An 18,216-nucleotide genomic window follows, 5' to 3' on the forward strand; every position below is an offset into this window, starting at 1 on the left:
CCTTCTTTAAGTCCAGTATGTAGCCCACTGAATGGTGCTGTCATGGTCGGCTGTGTGGCAGGCAGGCAGGAGTGGTGGACCCAAAATGCAGGATTCTCAGGACACGAGGTTTAGACAGAAAATGCAGCTTTATTGCTGGAGCAGAACATCAAGATAAAATAAAACTCACAAAAGCAAACAAAACTCTAAACAGAGATGCAGGAGGACTGGAAATCCTAAACACGCAGCAAGTGAGGGTGAACAGACGTTAACGATGCGACACCGAGTAGGGGAAGACACAGACACTAAATACAAGAGGTGAACGGAGCAAAGAGGAAACAGCTGGGAGACACGGCTGACGTTGATTACACTGACGAGACAGGGAGAGAACAAAGCTGAACGCACTGACAAAGGACACAGACCTACAAAATAAGACAGGAAGCACACGCCAGACAGAGACAGACTCGTAAACAGGCATAATGACGTCATGGACAAACAGAGGGACATACGGGCAGAGAAGACCAAGCACAGGCAACCTAAACCAAACATAAGGGCAAGATAACAAAACCTAAACCAGACATAATCATCATCGTCATCAACATCATCATCAGATAACTAAAGAATCAGAATATAATTGTAATCAAAACAGTATCACCAGAGAATAACCAATCCATAATGCAAAAATAAACCAAAACATAAGAAACTCAAAATGCTGGGTCGACCCGACCCAGGACCGTGACAGGTGCTCAGTATATCTCAAATATGCTCTATGAAAAATACCTGAACCTTTTTGTGTTGTCTTTCAGGTCTGTTCTATTTAATAGCCCAGAGAAGCTGTGCCCTACCTTTTTGTGCCACGGACCAGTATTTCACAATCATGGACCGGTACCGCTCTGCGGCCCTGTGGCGGTTGGGGACCGCTGGCCTAGAGCACATTTGAAAACCAGAAGTTGACCCAAGGTGCTTTAGAGACAGGCACATTTACTTTCCAGGCCTCTAAAAACACCCAAAATTTGTAATTCATGACAAGCTGCAAGGTGTGTTTTGTTGTATAAGCTAAAGGTTATGGAAAGTAAAAGTCAGAGTGACTTAGTGGTCATTAAAATGTATGCACACACTGCTCTCCTTTGTACTTAACCTATATATAAGTATTGCTACTGGTATCGGTAACAATGGCCCTGCATTTACTTGATATCAGATTGATACCAAAATTTGCAGTATCATACAGCACCATTAACAGATGGTTTTCAAAAAAACAAGTGCAAATCCTATAAAAGTACATTTTCTTTGTTCTCTGAAACATTATTTAAGGATTAATCATCCATTTTTCAATGTATTGATGGCTATTTATCCATTCTATTGATCTGCAGTTGGATAATTGCTATAGACATTTATCAGGAATGTCTATTCATTATAAATGTCTTTAATTTTTTATCTTTTTCAAAACTTAACATACTCTAAAGCAGTGGTCCCCCGGGCCACAGACTGGTGCCAGTCTGTGAGTCGTTTGGTTCTGGGCCGTGAGAGTTGAGGCTCGGGTGGAAATTTATGGTTTCCAGGGTTTTTATTGTTAACTCGGTTTCCCTGGGTGTTTTCCCGTGTTGTAGTTGTGTGTCTTATTTTGAAATGCTGCTAATAAAGTTACACAATTACACTTTGAATTTGCGTTTATTATTATATTTACAAAATATTACCACAGTTTTTGTCTTAGTCGTATGATTTTTTTTTGTTGTTGTACTATCTGCGACAACTAAAAATATTTTCTGACATTAAACTGATCCTAGGCGTAAAAAAGGTTGGGCACCACCGGTCTAAAGTCATAAAATATGAACAGTATGTAAGGGTTAAGGAGTAATTTAGCATGACCTACGTGCTCTTTTAATCAGCTTCATTTTATATGAGTGTTTTGATTTTTTCTGATTTGATTTAAGTTCACCAATTTGTGTGAAAATCTTTGAAAATCTTATGTGTATCCCACTGTAACTTTACTGTATAAAGAGCTAACATCTCCAAAATTTTTTGGAGTAATAGGTCATTATAAGAAGTGTTTGTGAACTAAAAATCAAGAATGTGGGATTCTGTTTGTCCGTGATTTGGACAGCCCAGCGTGTGCTCCTGACACAGGGGAAACAAATTCTGTCGGGGAGACCTACCTTGGCACCACCGCTGTGCAGATGAAGCGAAAGGCAAGTGGTCATCATATTTTCTAGTCTTTGGCTTGGAAGGAAGTTGGTTTGGAAACATATTTGTCAATGCTTCATCTTCTGCTTTGCATTTGTGTAGGAGCCCCGTCAAAAACCTGTCCGGGCATGTTTACACACCTTTCCTTGTGTTAGAGCCCTTGTGTTGCTTTGAATAATGGCTACTGCATTATAGGAACAGTAAATTCAGCTACAACTGATATGTTTTTGATCTGTGAATAAGTGAATAGGTATTAAAAACAGTATAAGTATTAAAGTACAGCTGCTGCCTGAGCTGTACAGTTCAGACAAATCGCTAAAACACTACTGACTGAAAGAGATGCATAAATCACAGTCAATTGTAAGATTTCCAAACAGCATCAAACTTTGTATATTACAAAAACAACTCAATGGTGATAGCATTATACTAATATTTTGAATTATTTATTTAATGTGCAGCAGCATTCATGGTATAATGAAAATCATAAACTGGAATAATTTTAAAACAGTTTGCTTTTAAATGGTAAATGGCCTGTATTTGTATAGTGCTTTACTAGTCCCTAAGGACCCCAAAGCGCTTTACATATCCAGTCATCCACCCATTCACACACACATTCACACACTGGTGATGGCAAGCTACATTGTAGCCACAGCCACCCTGGGGCGCACTGACAGAGGCGAGGCTTTTACTCTCATGGTCCCACATCATGCTAAAGTTAAACAACCACAAAAGGGCAAAGTGTTAGTCTCTGAAAATAAAACTGTATAATTTTTAACATGACACTGATGAACCTGCTTTCAGCCACAACTCTTCTAAAAAATGAGTCAATTTCCTCTGAGCTAAAATTTACCTCAGTAAGTGACTTAACTTCACACTAATTCTACTTTATTGCCCTTTTGCCCTTGTTGCTTTTGCAGAAACCTAGACCTTCTTTCTGTCCAGCTTGCTGAAACAGATTAACATCCCCTACAGAATAACTTCCTGGGCTATTAGAAATATTATTCTGAAATGAAAAGAAATCCTAGCCCAGGTCACTTAGCACAGTCTAGTTCATTCAGCTAGTCCTCTAGCCATCACGTGTCACTTCATTTTCTTTTTTTTTGCCTTTTAAGTCAGTAGCACCTTTTGGGTTGCTTAGCATTAATGGGTAAAGGTTCCTAAACCTACAATTTCAAAAAAGGTTTCTGGTTGGTCTATGTTATGCCATCTGCTCTTCCTCCAGTAGAGGGAGCCATTTGTCCACTAGCAGTTGAAACTCCAAATCAAATCAAATCAAATCAAAATCAAATCACTTTTATTGTCACATCACATGTGCAGGTACATTGGTACAGCACATGCGAGTGAAATTCTTGTGTGCGAGCTTCACAAGCAACAGAGTTGTGCAAAATACAATAATGTAAACAAGCAAAATACAAGAATGGCTACATCTGAAACTAATAAATATATGTACAATATATAATAGTATATGCATTTCTGGATGTGTATACTAAATATTTTTCTACGTGTGTGTGTGTGTGTGTGTACACATATTTTACAAATTAAATAGAGAAAACAATAAATAAAATATATAAAAATATACAGAGTTGAGACGTGCAAAACAGTGGCGTTACTGTACAGTATGGAGTGCATAATGTTAAAGTTCCAGTAGTGAAGCTGAGGTGTCTATGACGTGTTCAGCAGTCTGATGGCCTGATGGAAGAAGCTGTCTCTCAGTCTGCTGGTACGGGACCGGATGCTGCAGAACCTCCTTCCTGATGGAAGCAGTCTGAACAGTTTATGGCTGGGGTGACTGGAGTCCTTGATGATCCTCCCTGCTTTCCTCAGGCACCGCTTCCTGTAGATGTCTTGGAGGGAGGGAAGCTCACCTCCAATTATCCGTTCAGAGCACCGCACTACTCGCTGGAGAGCTTTGCAGTTGTAGGCGGTGCTGTTGCCATACCAGGTGGTGATGCATCCAGTGAGGATGCTCTCAATGGCACAGCGATAGAAGGTCCTGAGGATGCGGGGGCTCATGCCGAATCTTTTCAGTCTCCTGAGAAAGAAGAGGCGCTGCTGCGCCTTCTTCACTGTTTTGTTTGTGTGTACTGACCACGTAAGATCCTCAGCCAGATGTACGCCAAGGAACCGGAAGCTGCTCACTCTCTCCACAGCAGCGCCGTTGATGGTGATGGGGGTGTGTACTTCTCTGCACCTCCGGAAGTCCACTATCAACTCCTTTGTCTTTGCGACGTTGAGGGTGAGATGGTTGTCTTGACACCAGTGGGTCAGGGTGCTGACCTCCTCCCTGTAAGCCGTCTCATCACCATTGGTGATAAGACCCACCACTGTAGTGTCGTCCGCAAACTTCACAATGATGTTGGAGTTGTTAGTGGCCGTGCAGTCGTAGGTGTAGAGTGAGTATAGGAGAGGGCTCAGTTTACAACCCTGTGGAGCACCAGTGTTCAGTGTGATGGGGGATGAGGTGATGCTGCCCAGTCTGACCACTTGGCGTCTGTCAGACAGGAAGCTAAGGATCCAGCTGCAGAGGGAGCTGCTCAGTCCTAGATCCTGCAGTTTCCTGTCCAGCTTTGAGGGAACGATGGTATTGAATGCTGAGCTGTAATCTACAAACAGCATTCTCTTCTCTCTCTTCTCCAGGTGTGATAGGGCAGTGTGTAGTGTCAGGGCTATGGCATCATCAGTGGACCTGTTGTGGTGGTATGCGAACTGTAGAGGGTCCAGTGAGTTGGGTGGTGCAGAGCGGATGAAGTCCCTGACCAGCTTCTCGAAGCATTTGCTCACGAGGGACTTCAATGTCTTTACTGTATGAACTACCAAAGACTTAACATTACGGTACTGTGAAGAAAAAGTACCCAGTGCCAAATCTCTGCAACACCTGGTACTAATAAGAAACACATGAGCGGAAGGCAGCCGTCAATACTCACATGATGACATTTAGACTTTTCTTTAACAGTTTGGAGGAACATGTTCAACATGTGAGACAGGTCCTGCAAAGACTTTCAGAATAGCTGAACCACTCACCAGATGTGCATCAATCAATCCACCCTTCATCTGGGATTCTTACACTGGGCAAGCTTCACTTCTGCCCCCATGTTCAGCTAATCACACCCAACACATCAATTAACTGTTGAGGTGAATGGTTCTGATTCTAGAGTAGATGTAGTGTTATCACAGCAAATTGGTATCAAATTGCAAGCATGACATTTGTTCTCATGATGCCTGATCCCAGACAGCGTAATTATGATGTGGGTAACTATGAACTTTTTGGCTTTTTTGAGTTGGGGCACATTTAATCTGCCAAGCATCTCAACTCCTACTGGGTTCTTTTTTTTCTTTTTTGCTGGCCTGGTGGAAGGAACATCAAAATTAATGCATTTCCACACCAGTTTTCCACTACTCCACTTTTTTAGAGCAGCTACATAATAGCAGCCTATAAATGTTGTGGGATCCTTCTCTTGGGAAGGTGAGTCAGTGCTGCAGGTGCATGTGGTGATGTCCACTATAGCAAAAGACATTCTGAACTTAATGATCTTTCAGTGTGTGAACATTTCTAAGGTTGTGGCAACTGATGTCACACTACTCTGCTCATTCATCTTTTCTTGTGAAAAGATTTATATGTGATTTATATTGTCTCTATCAATTTCAATTCAATTTTAAGATTTTAAATTCTTAAATTACAAAAAATGTCTTTTTGGTGTCATTACACTCACAAAGGTCAACGAGGTATCTGGCAATAGAGCTCCACTGAGACATACCACGCTGAAACTTTGCTTGCCTGCATGTATAATTATTTATACTAAATTTTTTTTGTATATTTTTGACAAACTGATAACATTCAAGGCCACATTGACTTACTTCAACCATACTTTTAGTGACGGTTTATTTATCTTAGAGTTTGGCACCATGACAGTAAACAATGAAAATAATACTGTAGGATAGAGCCAACTAGCCTCCAAATTTAATTTGTTAGATTGAGGAAAAGTTCATAGTTTAAAATAAGTTAGTTCACAAACACAAATACAAATAGTAAAGGCTATCCAGAACCTCAAAACGTGACAGTCCTGAGTTAATGAGTTTGGAGTGAGGTCAGGCTAAAAGAAGCAAACGTGAAAACAAAATCATAAAATTGCGCAGTGACAGGTTTATGCTTATATGGGAAGACAACAAGGTATGATTAGATGGAGGAACCGGTGTAGAACGTTGACCTTTGCACAAATACAACAACAAAACAGTGATGATAAATACTCACAGTGTTTACAAGCTGTTTATTTGTGAGTTAATTAGTACTGATATTTTCAACACACCTGAAAATACCAGTTTTAATCACTTCATTTAAGAATAACCTCCAAATTGAATTGGTAACACTTAGGTAAAGATCACAGTTTGTGTTTATATACCCCAGCTCCCAAACTTACATGTGCACATTGAGCACTCAAGCCCTTAAAATGTGACATCAAAGAGTCCTGAGGTAATGAGTTGGGAGTGAGGCTAGGCTCAAAACTGCAATAATCTGATAATAAAATAATAAAATGGCACAATAACAGGAAGAAAATAAGGTTGTATTCAATGCAGCAACTGGTGTTGATGGAAAACTTTGACCGTTCAGCAGAAATACAACTACACATAAATGGTGGCAATGTTTACACTCTCTCATAGGTATTAAAAAAATCTGTTTAGACTTTATCTCTTGGAATGATCTCTCATTTAAAGCAATTAGTTTTTAGCTACACTAAAAGTGTTTTGCCAGTAAGTGTACTAGTTCCTTATTGATCTGGGTTCAACTTGTACAGTTACACAGATACACAAAAGATTTAACAACAAGTCTATTGATATGTTAGTGATTAACAGACTAAACTACATAAAAGGAGCATCAACCATGTTAATCAGAGGTTTGAAGATTGTGTGATGCTGATTCAGCTTAGACGATGAGCGCTTTGTGGTTTATTTTTCTGTTCTGTGGCTTGAGTCTGTCACAGAGTGATAGTGAAAATGCTACTGGAACACAGCTGTGCCATCCTGACATTTATAATTTCCTGAAAGAATTTGGAGTCATGACAGAAAAAGTTAGATCTATGGAAGCCAGACTTAAGGACAGTGAGACCAGGCTTAAGGAAACTACAACCAGGCTGGAGTACAGTGAAACTAGGCTGAAGGAGAGTGAGACCAGGCTGAACGACACTGTAACCAGGCTGAAAGACAGCGAAAAACAGATTTTGATGCTGCAATACAAAGGTAAAATTGTGGACAAATAATCAATTTCAATGAAACATTACTCATCCAAGATAAATGTCAAAAGACAGAATGCTGTCTCTTGTCAAAGAAGTCATAATTATGTCTGCAAGAGGTAAAACATATTCTCATATTTTGGTTTGGGGTACTGAAACTAGAACTAATGATGTTGTTCTTAATTCTCCAGAAAGAACAAAGGTAATATTCAGTGCAGCAGGAGGAAGAGGAGATATATCAATTGGACCCTTCAACACAGAAACTACATTAGCCTTCAAAAGAGTGATTACAAACATTGGAGATGCGTATAATAAATACACAGGTACGACTCACAATATTGTTTGTGTTAACTGCAGGGCGATCGTGGCTCAAGAGTTGGCAGTTTGTCTTGTAATCGGAAGGTTGCCGGTTCAAGCCCCAGCTCGGACAGTCTTGGTCGTTGTGTCCTTGGGCAAGACACTTCACCTATTCCCTACTGGCGATGGCCACAGGGGCCGATGGCGCAATATGGCAGCCTCGCTTCTGTCAGTCTGCCCCAGGGCAGCTGTGGCTACAACTGTAGCTGCCTCCACTAGTGTGTGAGTGTGGAATTGTACAGCGCTTTGAGGGTCTCGAAAAGCGCTATATAAATGCAATCCATTATTATTATTATAACTAAGTATTATTTCACATATGCATATACTTTTCAATTTAACTGAAAAGTTAAATGACAAGTACTGTTGTATGCTGACTTAATTACTTGTAATAAATATAATTATATAGTATTGAAGTATATTGTTGATTTGCGATGTTGACTTTCTACTTTCAATTTACAAACTGTGACCAGAATTCTTCTTTTTCCTCAGGAGTCTTTATAGCACCTGTCGCAGGAATTTACTACTTTTCCATTTTTTATCATTCTGGAAGAAACGGAGCACTGAAACTGTACATGAACAATCATTTGATTGCCATGACCCATCATGACCAGCCAGAAAAACATGGATCTAAAAATGGAGGAAATGCAGTATTCCTGCAGATGCAGACAGGAGATCAAGTGTATGTGTGCTTGGGTCCAAACTCACAAGTTTGGGGATCAAACTATCATACGACTTTCAGTGGGTATTTAGTTACTCCAATATGAGAAACTGAATGAAGCTAATTATTACTGGCTCATAAGCTCAGGGAAAGCAAATGGAACGATGCTTCTCTCCCCTTCTTCAGTGAGGAGAGAGCTCATTGTATCTGCCTTTTAGTTTCTTTCTTTTACCTTTAATTTAACTTTTCTTCTGCTTTAGTCTTTTGTCTGTTATTTTATATTTTATAACTAGATAGACAGAAAATAAATAAATAAATAAATATGAGGTTGAGTTAAAGAACAGCAAAAAGTAAGACTGAGACTGTGCAAAATAGTGTAAATTGCATTAATAAAAACAGTATGCAGACTGTAAATCTACAAAAAGCTGCAAGTAAACAGAAGTATGTGTGTGAAATCTTACACCTGACCTACGTTTTCTTATATTAAATAAAGCACAAGTGTCATACAGGGTAATCATTTTCTAATATCATAGCAGGAGGTGTATTATTTCCTCATTTTTTCATTCATTCCGCAATTTTAGGGAGCAACTTTGAATATATTTGTAAGATGATGATTACAATTTTTTAAAAATTTGATTGAGGATGGTCATAGTGCTACTGAAACACAGTCATGCTTTCCTGATATCACACCATCTGCTTGTTTATACAGGGTTATCAAGCATATACGGATCGTTCAACACAACTCTGTAATATTAGAGTCAAGATGACAAGTGTCATTTTGTAACAATAGTAACACATTTCTCACTTGTCTTAATCCTTTTTATCACTTATATAATGCATTTTAAAATGTTCCTTAATGTTAACCTAACCCAAATAAACATGTCTAAACTAAATTTACTTTGCAAATACATGTGTTATTTCCACACTGTTCTTTCCCTGTAATTACTTACTCTTTATTACGCATACTTTGACACAAACAGATAATAAAGGTTTAAGAAATGCTATTGATTAACAGCTGATTATAAAACAACAAAAGAGAAGCTGAAATATGAATAACTATAAACACATTTCCAGCCAGGAACATCAATAAAGAAGCACATGAGGTAATAAACTGAAACCATTTACTGAATGATACTGCTGATAGACTATTTGATGTTTCAATCATTACTTTCAATGAAACATGATGAACAGCGGTTTATTTTCTAAGTATCTTTACAGCATGTACTAAAATTCTTTATTATTTTATCTTCGTCTGTCATGCTGCCAGTGTTTGCTTACAATACAGTGCATTGACAATTAGAAATATTAATACACTGAGTATGAAACAGCATGCATGTATGCAAAATATGTGAAACTGAAGCATTTCAGAAATACGATTTTTGTATGTCTCTGAAAAAAACAATAACAATTTATTGGTCAACATTTAATACACACCTGATGGACATTTGTTTTGTAATTTTGGCTGAAAATATAACAAAATTAAAATAATATCATCTTTCAGCAACCATTCAAATTTCCCCTCAAATCCAAATGGTTAAGCACTAAGGCAGTGTGAAGAGCACCTGGTGAAATCAGACAGAGCTGGTTGTTTCTGCTCGTCTTCAGACAGGAGTACCGTGTTAGTAGTACTGTGATAATTATATGCATTTATACTTATTTGTACACAAATAATGCCCAAAGAACAACATGTAGTAAAATGCTTGTGTCCAAGCTGCGGACAGGCTGTAGACGTAGCCATTTCAGGGGGTCTAGCAGGACCCTTACTGGATACTGGGTGGGAATCCAACTTGTGACTCCCACTTTAAAGGTGTGTAGTCTCAGGTTCAAACACATATATAGATATAGATATAGATGTATTAAATATATACTATAGTTTGAGCTTAGACAATGGCAACTACACTGAGACTGTTTCCTAGTAAATGTATTACTATTTCCTCAATACTCTTCTGTTGAGTTAACTAGTACAGACTGATAACAGCTTGATAAAATATTCAAAAAAAGTTTATTAGTCTGTTAATAGTTAACATGTGAATGTTAACTATTAACATAAAAGCAGGTAGATCAATCACATTAATCAGATCTCTGCAGGGTGTGTGACACTGAATCAACTTGAAAGATGGATTTTGACATTTTATGCTATATTGTGCTGTTCTGTGGCTGGAGTTTAGCTCACAGTCATAACAATGCTACTGAAACAAAGTCATGCAATCCTGACATGTGTAAATTCCTGGTAGACTTTGGAGCCATAATGGAAAAAGTGAACTGTATGGAAGCTAAGCTGAAGGAAAGTGAAGCCAGGCTGAAGGACACTGAAATGAGCCTAAAGGAGACTGTAACCCAGCTGAAAGACATTGAATCTAGGCTTAAGGACAGTGAGACAAAGATGAACCACACTGCAAACAGACTGAAGGAGAGTGAAAACCAGATTTTGGAACTGCAACACAAAGGTACATCAAGAGCAATTTTATTGATTAATCTAAACACTTTTTTCATAATTGTTTTTGGTTGAATCCTCAGTTTGACTGAACCTTATGTAATCATCAAGGAATAATGTGAAAAGACAGAAGCTGCGTGTAAATGTGTTTACTGTCAGAGAGTATTAAAGGTACAATTTTGAACTGCATCTCCAGCAGTGGACAGGGGAAAGGACTGGACTGACAATGAATGAAAAAGCAGTCCAAAGAAAAACCCTGAATAAATAAGCATAAAAAAATAAATAAACGCTAAGTAAAAGCTAAATTAAAAAGGTGGGTCTTGAGCCTGTTCTTAAAAACATGTACGTTCTCTGCGGCCCTGAGCTCCTCCGGCAGGCTGTTCCACAGACGAGGACCATACCACTGAAAAGCTGCCTCTCCGTGAGTATGTGTCCTGACTTTAGGGACAATCAAAAGGCCAGTACCAGAGGACCTCAGGGTCTGCGAGGGTTCGTATGGTAAAAGCAGATCTGAGAGATAAGAAGGCCCAAGATCATTAAGACATTTAAAAACCAATAAAAGAACTTTAAAATCGATCCTGAAACACACGGGGAGCCAATGCAGCGATTCTAAAACCGGTGTAATGTGGGCCCGCCCTCTGGTCTTCGTCAGCACACGAGCTGCCGAGTTTTGCAAGAGTTGTAAAGTTGAAATATTCTTCTTAGGAAGACCAGAGAGCAGGGCATTACAGTAATCAATGCGACTGGTAATAAAAGCATGCATCAGCATCTCCGTGTTGGCCCGAGAGAGAATAGGGCGGACTCTGGCTATATTTTTTAGATGATAAAATCCAATTTTGGTTACATGTTTAATATGTGGGATAAAACCAAGCTCAGAGTCAAAAATAACACCCAGGTTTTTCACTTGTAGCGAAGGACATAGTGAAAATGCCTCTAATTTAGACAAGAGTTTCTCTCTCTGAGCCTCAGGACCGACAATTAAAACTTCAGTCTTGTCCTGGTTAAGCTGTAAAAAGTTTTCTGCCATCCAAGATCTTATATCCAAGATACAGTTAAAAAGGGCATCCATTGGTCTGGTGTCATCAGGAGACACGGAGATGTACAGCTGCGTGTCATCAGCGTAACTGTGGAAGTTCACTCCATGCCTCCTGATGACACTGCCGAGAGGCAACATATACAAATTAAAAAGTACAGGGCCTAGAACCGACCCTTGAGGCACACCACATGTCATTTTATGGATCTTAGAGGAGCATGTATCCATACTCACCATAAAAGATCTGTCAGAGAGATAGGAAGTGAACCAGTTGTGTACAGCACCAGAGAGGCCCACCATGTGTTTTAGTCTGTTTAAAAGAATAGCGTGGTCTACTGTATCAAAGGCTGCGCTTAGATCCAGTAGCACCAGGACTGAGAGCCCTTGTAGAGCAAAATTGAGTATTTTGGTCTAAATAACCCAAAAATGTGATGTCCACATATGTGGACGCCAGGTCCTAGCAGGTTAAAACAGACACACAGTTACTATATAGAAGAATGAGATATTAGTCCCTACCAAGAATTCACAGGTAGGACTGATTAGAAGGTATCAGTGAATGGACTAGTTAGGTTTAATGAAATTACAAGTGTGTTGAAGGATATTATTGATATTGTATTTTAACTATTGCAACTTTTAATAACAATGACCAACAGCCTTGTGTTATTTACAGTGCTTTTTTTGGGGGGGGGGGGGGTTGAGTTTGGCTCAGGGTGATGGTATGGCAGAAAGTAGTTGTGCTAACATTCTAAAAGAGTTTGATGCCATAAGGCAACAACTCAGAGATCAAATACTGAAATACCAAGATACTCTGTCTTTTTTTGACGAGTCATAATTCACAAAACTGCAGGAGACATAAGACAAAATACATGTTTTTGTGTGGAGACAACCATGGATTTACTTTACACAAATGTATTATATTATTTTTATGATTTGTTTTCCACAGAAGCAACCAAGATAATATTCAGTACAACGTTAACAGGCAGTAGACATACTGGACCTTTCAACACAGACACAATCCTAGTCTACAAAGGAGTAATTACCAATATTGGCAATGCCTACAGTCCAGTAACAGGTAAGAGTTATGCAGCACTTTTTACACAAAGCAAAATAACGCATATAATCAGTTTATTAAATTTTACAAAGCAGTTTAAAAAGCAGACAGTTGTGACATATTTATTTGGTTGAAGTACAATAAAAAGGAAATACAATACTGCACAAATGATCTCCAGTTTGAGTTTTCAGATTATTTTTAATGTGACCACTGCTCTTCTACTCTTCAGGTGTCTTTACAGCACCCATTGCAGGTGTTTATTACTTTACCCTCTTCTATCATGCTGAAGGAAGTCATACACAACGCCTGTTTCTCCATAAAAACAGTGAAGTGATGGTGATGACAAATGATCACGCGACACACAGCGATGTAGCTGATAATGGAGGCAACGCGGTGTTTCTGCAGCTGCAGCAAGGGGACAAAGTGTACGTGCGCATGGGTGCAAACTCACATGTTTGGGCATCCGAAAGCCAAACAACCTTCAGTGGTTTTTTGGTCACTCAAATGTGAGAAACAGCAAACATACATACAAGATAACAACAACAGGGTGAAGTTAAGGCATTTTTCATATTCTTACCTATGTAAAATGCACTAAAACAATGAAAACCACATGTCAAAACATGCAAAGTCCAAGTCATTCAATCACTTCAGCTCTGTGATCAGCAAATAGTGATCAGCAATACTGCAAATGTTATTTGTATAAATGAAGATTGTGAGGAGACTCAGTAAGTATGATAATCACTGTTTTTGTCACAGTCAGGGTGAAAAGAGAGCAGCAGCTGTGCTTGATGTTGGTATCAAAACATGTGTGCTGTGTAAATATATGAGATGGTATCTTTAGGGAATAAGTCAAACCCCCTCTGTGTGTTTTGTCTGTGTTTGGTTAGCAGGTCCAAATGTGATACTGACCTCTTCTGTTTTTTTTTCTGTGTACTGTGTATAAATGGCACAAGAGTTTTAATTGATTGGAATTCAGTGACAAACATGTTTCTAATGAGCCTCAGAGCTGGCTGCAGTGTAGCATCACAATGGCTTACACAAATACAGATTTCTGCTATGAAGAAACATGAAATATGAGTATCTTTAGCTGAGAAGTCACACTTCCTCTAAATGTTTAGTATGTTTGTTATAATTTTTTTTCAGGTTTCTTGGTCTGACAGCATGGTAGAGAGATCTCAGAAATACCACTACCAATTCTTGGATTTGCTGTACGGTGTAAAAGTCTTGAGACATCCAATATCTATTATTTCTTTGTTTCTTTATTCTGCTTCCTGTCTTGTATTTTTATTAGTGGTCTTAAACAATAGTTAAAAAAAACCCCAGAACTTTGGATACTGGATATTGACTATTTTTTCCACTCATTTTCAGTCTAATCTTTGTACCTGACCATTTTCAGAAGAATGTCTTTTTGTTTGTTTTTTTGTTTAACCCTTTAAGACCTACCATAGAACAAAGTCCGCCAGAGCTTATATTATATTTTTACATGCTGTGGAGCCATTTTTGGGAGCATTTCAAGTTGCTATACATCAATACAACCATTATAGCCCAAATTATAATAATATGTATGCATTAAGTGCATAGTAATTAAATAAATTGCAAAAAAGTACAATAAACTACAAAAAAATAGAAAATCATTTTTGTTTTGTTTATTTTTTTTACATATATTTCTAGTTAGAGAAATTTAAGAGGCTTATCGCTCAAAACTGTAAATACAAAAAGTTGCACAAAATAGTTTCCCACCATGGGAAATTTATTTTGAGTGTCTTCATAGTTTTATTTTTGAAATACACCAATTTTTATATACTGCAGAAAAATGAAAATAAATATAACAATGCAAATTTGCAAAAAAAACAGCATATGCATCAAAATAAACAGGTAATTTTGGACATACGATAGTTCGTGCTGGTGTCTATTCCAATGTAGGAAGTGTTACGAACAGCTGATGGGATCGGCTGTTCGTAGGCTCATGGCTGTTCACGACAGCCGTGAGCTTGTCCAAGATGTTGTCAGATGTCGTCAGAGTGACAGTACTCAAAGTGTGGTGGATTTTTGTTTGATATGTATAATTATGTAACTATATACACTATATATCTATGTGCACTGAACATATATATTTTAACTTATTTTAACGTAGAGTCTTATGCACAAGACATTTTGCTTCACCGAGGTTTATTAAGGTTTTACAGTAACAGGACAGTTAATGCTGTTGAGAGTTCGCCTGAATAACTCACTCTCCAGCTCTGGTAACTAACCTCCTCCAATACACACTCAACGTCTTTCATGCAGCACAACCAAAACAGTAACATTGTAACAGAGATCCTGAACACATCACGATAAAATATCATACAATATAATCACACACACACACACACACACTTTGAACCTACACTGATGTAGTTATAAGATTGTGCCAATTGCTGTGTAAGATTTAATAATTAGGATTAATGTGTGACCTTTGACTATGTTGTGACCTATTGTCAGAAGGCAAAGCAAAGGGTTAACCTAAGGGTGTCCCTTTGGGCAGGGCCCTCAGCAAGAGCCCTGCCCGTACCCTGGCCTGTACCTGACCCCTGCAGCTGTGTTTGGGTGCGTGGGAAAGTTACCCAGCACCAGGGGGCGGGGATACTGGTCCCTATATACTAGGGGACCAGTGGACACCCCCAGCTCTTTTCCTCCTGCTGCTGCTTCCTGTCCGTCTCTGTGTTGCTCTGCTGTCTGTGCTTAAGGCTGTACACCCCGGGGTTTTGCTTTGCTTGCTTTCTGCTATGTAACTCTCTTGCTAGATGTATGCATGTATTTTTCCTGCTGTTCATATGATTCAGTGTATTAAACTCTGTTCCAAGAATTCTACTCTTTTACAGAGCATCTTTTTGAGTGTCTTCATTTTAATTGGATCTAAAAGGGTTGGATCTCCACATCGTTGGTGGGAGAATGTTATCAGGATGGCTTCAAAATTTGCGACCACAACAGCAGTCGCAAACTTCTCCAAGATATCATCCGTGCTGCATCTAATGAGCCCAGTCTGAGAAGCCACGGCTCGCTCTATCGTTCCAATCAACATAGTGGGCAGCCTTGTGGGGATTTGAACAGCCGTTTCCACTTTCTTTATTCTTTGATAAGCCAGGGCCCAGCCAGCGCTGATCAGCAACAACCCTGTTATCATGGTTCCGAAAAGGTAGATGTCTTCAATGGGCTCTCCCGAACCCAGGCTTCTCGAGGGTGTCAATTGCATTCAGGGACCAGTTGATCAAATCCATAATTCCTCTTTTAGGTTTTAGAGAACAGACTCTTCCAGGGTAAAGGGAGAAAAGTAGACAACACTAGACAGAGCCATGAGAAAGCCAAGCAGGAAAGATAAGGGAAGGGAGAGGGAGAAAGTGCGACTGCCCTCGTCAAGAGCCAAACGAGAGAGCTTAAAAACAACCTTGAACATGGAAACTACAGACTAAACTGGAAACTAGAAAATAAAACAACGCAAACTGGGAAAGCAAACCAGGAACTGAGAACTAGAACTAAGTCAGGACCACAAAGGGAGTAAACACAGCACGGTGAGAGTACAGCTCAATAATGGACAGAAAAAAAACACAGGACTTAAATACACAAGCAGGACAACGAGAGGATAGGGAAAAGGTAGGAACACAGCTGGGACAAATCAGACCTAACGAAGCAAGACTAGACACACTGCACACAGGACAAGGACTAAGGAGACATATGGAACATAGCGACAAGGGTGACATGAAATGTGGGACACAGGAAAAGCATAGAGCAGACATGGGAACACAGGCTAAACAGAGGCTGAGGAGAACACTAAGGGAGGGAGAACAAAGATCAGTGAGAACTAAAGAAAACCGAAATCATGAATAACAATAATCAACATCAACATTATTACAAAGTCTGAAACAGTAACACTTACTTTGAATCATATAGGAAATAAAAAAAAGTACCTAATGAATGGACTAGTTTTCATATAAAAATATTAAATTTGTCACATTTTCTGTTTAATTGTGCAGACAGGTAGGCACAGCAACTGCATTTCCAATAAACAAAGTTCAAAAACGGACTCTATGGCTGACGCGTGTTCCTGGTTTCCAAAAGAAATTCTTCCAGCTAAAGTATGACTTGAAGATTGTTTATTTATTACAAACTGAAGACGTAACAATGAACTTTTTCCTGAATAAGCATGAAAGTTCCAAAACACTTATCCAGAACTACCTGTGTACACGGTCATATCCTAACCTCTCTGTCCATGCCTCGCTTCTTCCTAAACCACACAGCTTTTCATGCTGCCATTGCACTTACATACTTAAAGTGGTAGGCACCTCTTTTAGATTCTAATCCCAAACAGTGACATATCATTGCCTTACATAAACATAACTTAAATGTTCAAATTTATCAATCCTGAAAGATCAGTTATGTAACGAAATTATGTCTATCTAATCAAGTCATTTACTTGTAATGTGATCGATGGACTGCAGTCAGCCTCCTTTCCTGTCATGAAACTATTAATATACATATTGCATTTATTGCAGGTCTTTATTGTATTGCATGCTTGCGCCAAGCATGCTATTGCATAAAAATCATCCATCCGACCTACTGCATTCTTTCAAGATGGCTGCTAGGGTGCAGACACACAGCTTGGCAGGTCCTGTGCTTTTGCCAAAAAAACAAACAAACAAACCTAAAAACCATCTAAAAACTATGGGCTCAAAATGTGGTCATAAATATTTTGTACTTGTAAATCAGTTTTGTACTTGTAAATCAGGATTTGTATGTGTAAAAAGAATTTGTGTGTGTGTAAAAAAGATTTGTATATGTAAAAAAGATTTGTGCGTGCGTAAAAAAGATTTGTATGTGTAAAAAAGATTTGTGCGTGCGTAAAAAAGATTTGTGTGTGTGTAAAAAAGATTTGTGTGTGTGTAAAAAAGATTTGTGTGTGTAAAAAAGATTTGTGTGTGCGTAAAAAAGATTTGTGTGTGGACTTAGGCAAAAAAACCCTGCAAGTTACAACTACGAATTTTGACCCTATTTTTCTTCCTTTCATCTGATTGGTCAATGTCATGTCAATCACAAATGTAACAATCCAATCAGAGAACAGATGGGTTTGGCTGTCTGAGGGGCGCTTTTTTTGAACTGCAGGTCTTTGAAGGGAATAAATGCCCTTTTACATGCCAACCCAGCGTTTTCCTTCATCACCACGAAGGAAAACAGTCTGTGGTCGTCCGAGTTTGGTGATTTTTGTGTCACAGGACTACGTGTTTAATACAGGGACTTCCACAACCTTTTCAACAGCGCTGCGGA

At 38.9% G+C, this 18,216-nt stretch overlaps 1 protein-coding gene across 1 annotated transcript; it reads left to right on the forward strand.

The window, feature by feature from the left end:
• The first annotated feature begins 6,118 nt into the window (after positions 1–6,118).
• On the forward strand, positions 6,119–15,740 carry LOC146674506 (complement C1q tumor necrosis factor-related protein 4-like). Its single transcript, XM_085401072.1, has 5 exons — positions 6,119–7,291; positions 7,581–7,708; positions 8,232–8,491; positions 12,690–12,939; positions 13,148–15,740. The coding sequence occupies exons 1-5, from the start codon at positions 7,086–7,088 to the stop codon at positions 13,426–13,428; spliced, it is 1,125 nt and encodes a 374-aa protein (XP_085257198.1). The 5' UTR covers positions 6,119–7,085; the 3' UTR covers positions 13,429–15,740.
• Positions 15,741–18,216: the final 2,476 nt, after the last annotated feature.

This window comes from Rhamphochromis longiceps, linkage group LG3, assembly GCF_057381845.1.
Source record: "Rhamphochromis longiceps isolate RC_006_pf linkage group LG3, R_longiceps_female_GT1.1, whole genome shotgun sequence".
In the NCBI taxonomy this organism is placed as follows: Eukaryota; Metazoa; Chordata; class Actinopteri; order Cichliformes; family Cichlidae; genus Rhamphochromis; species Rhamphochromis longiceps.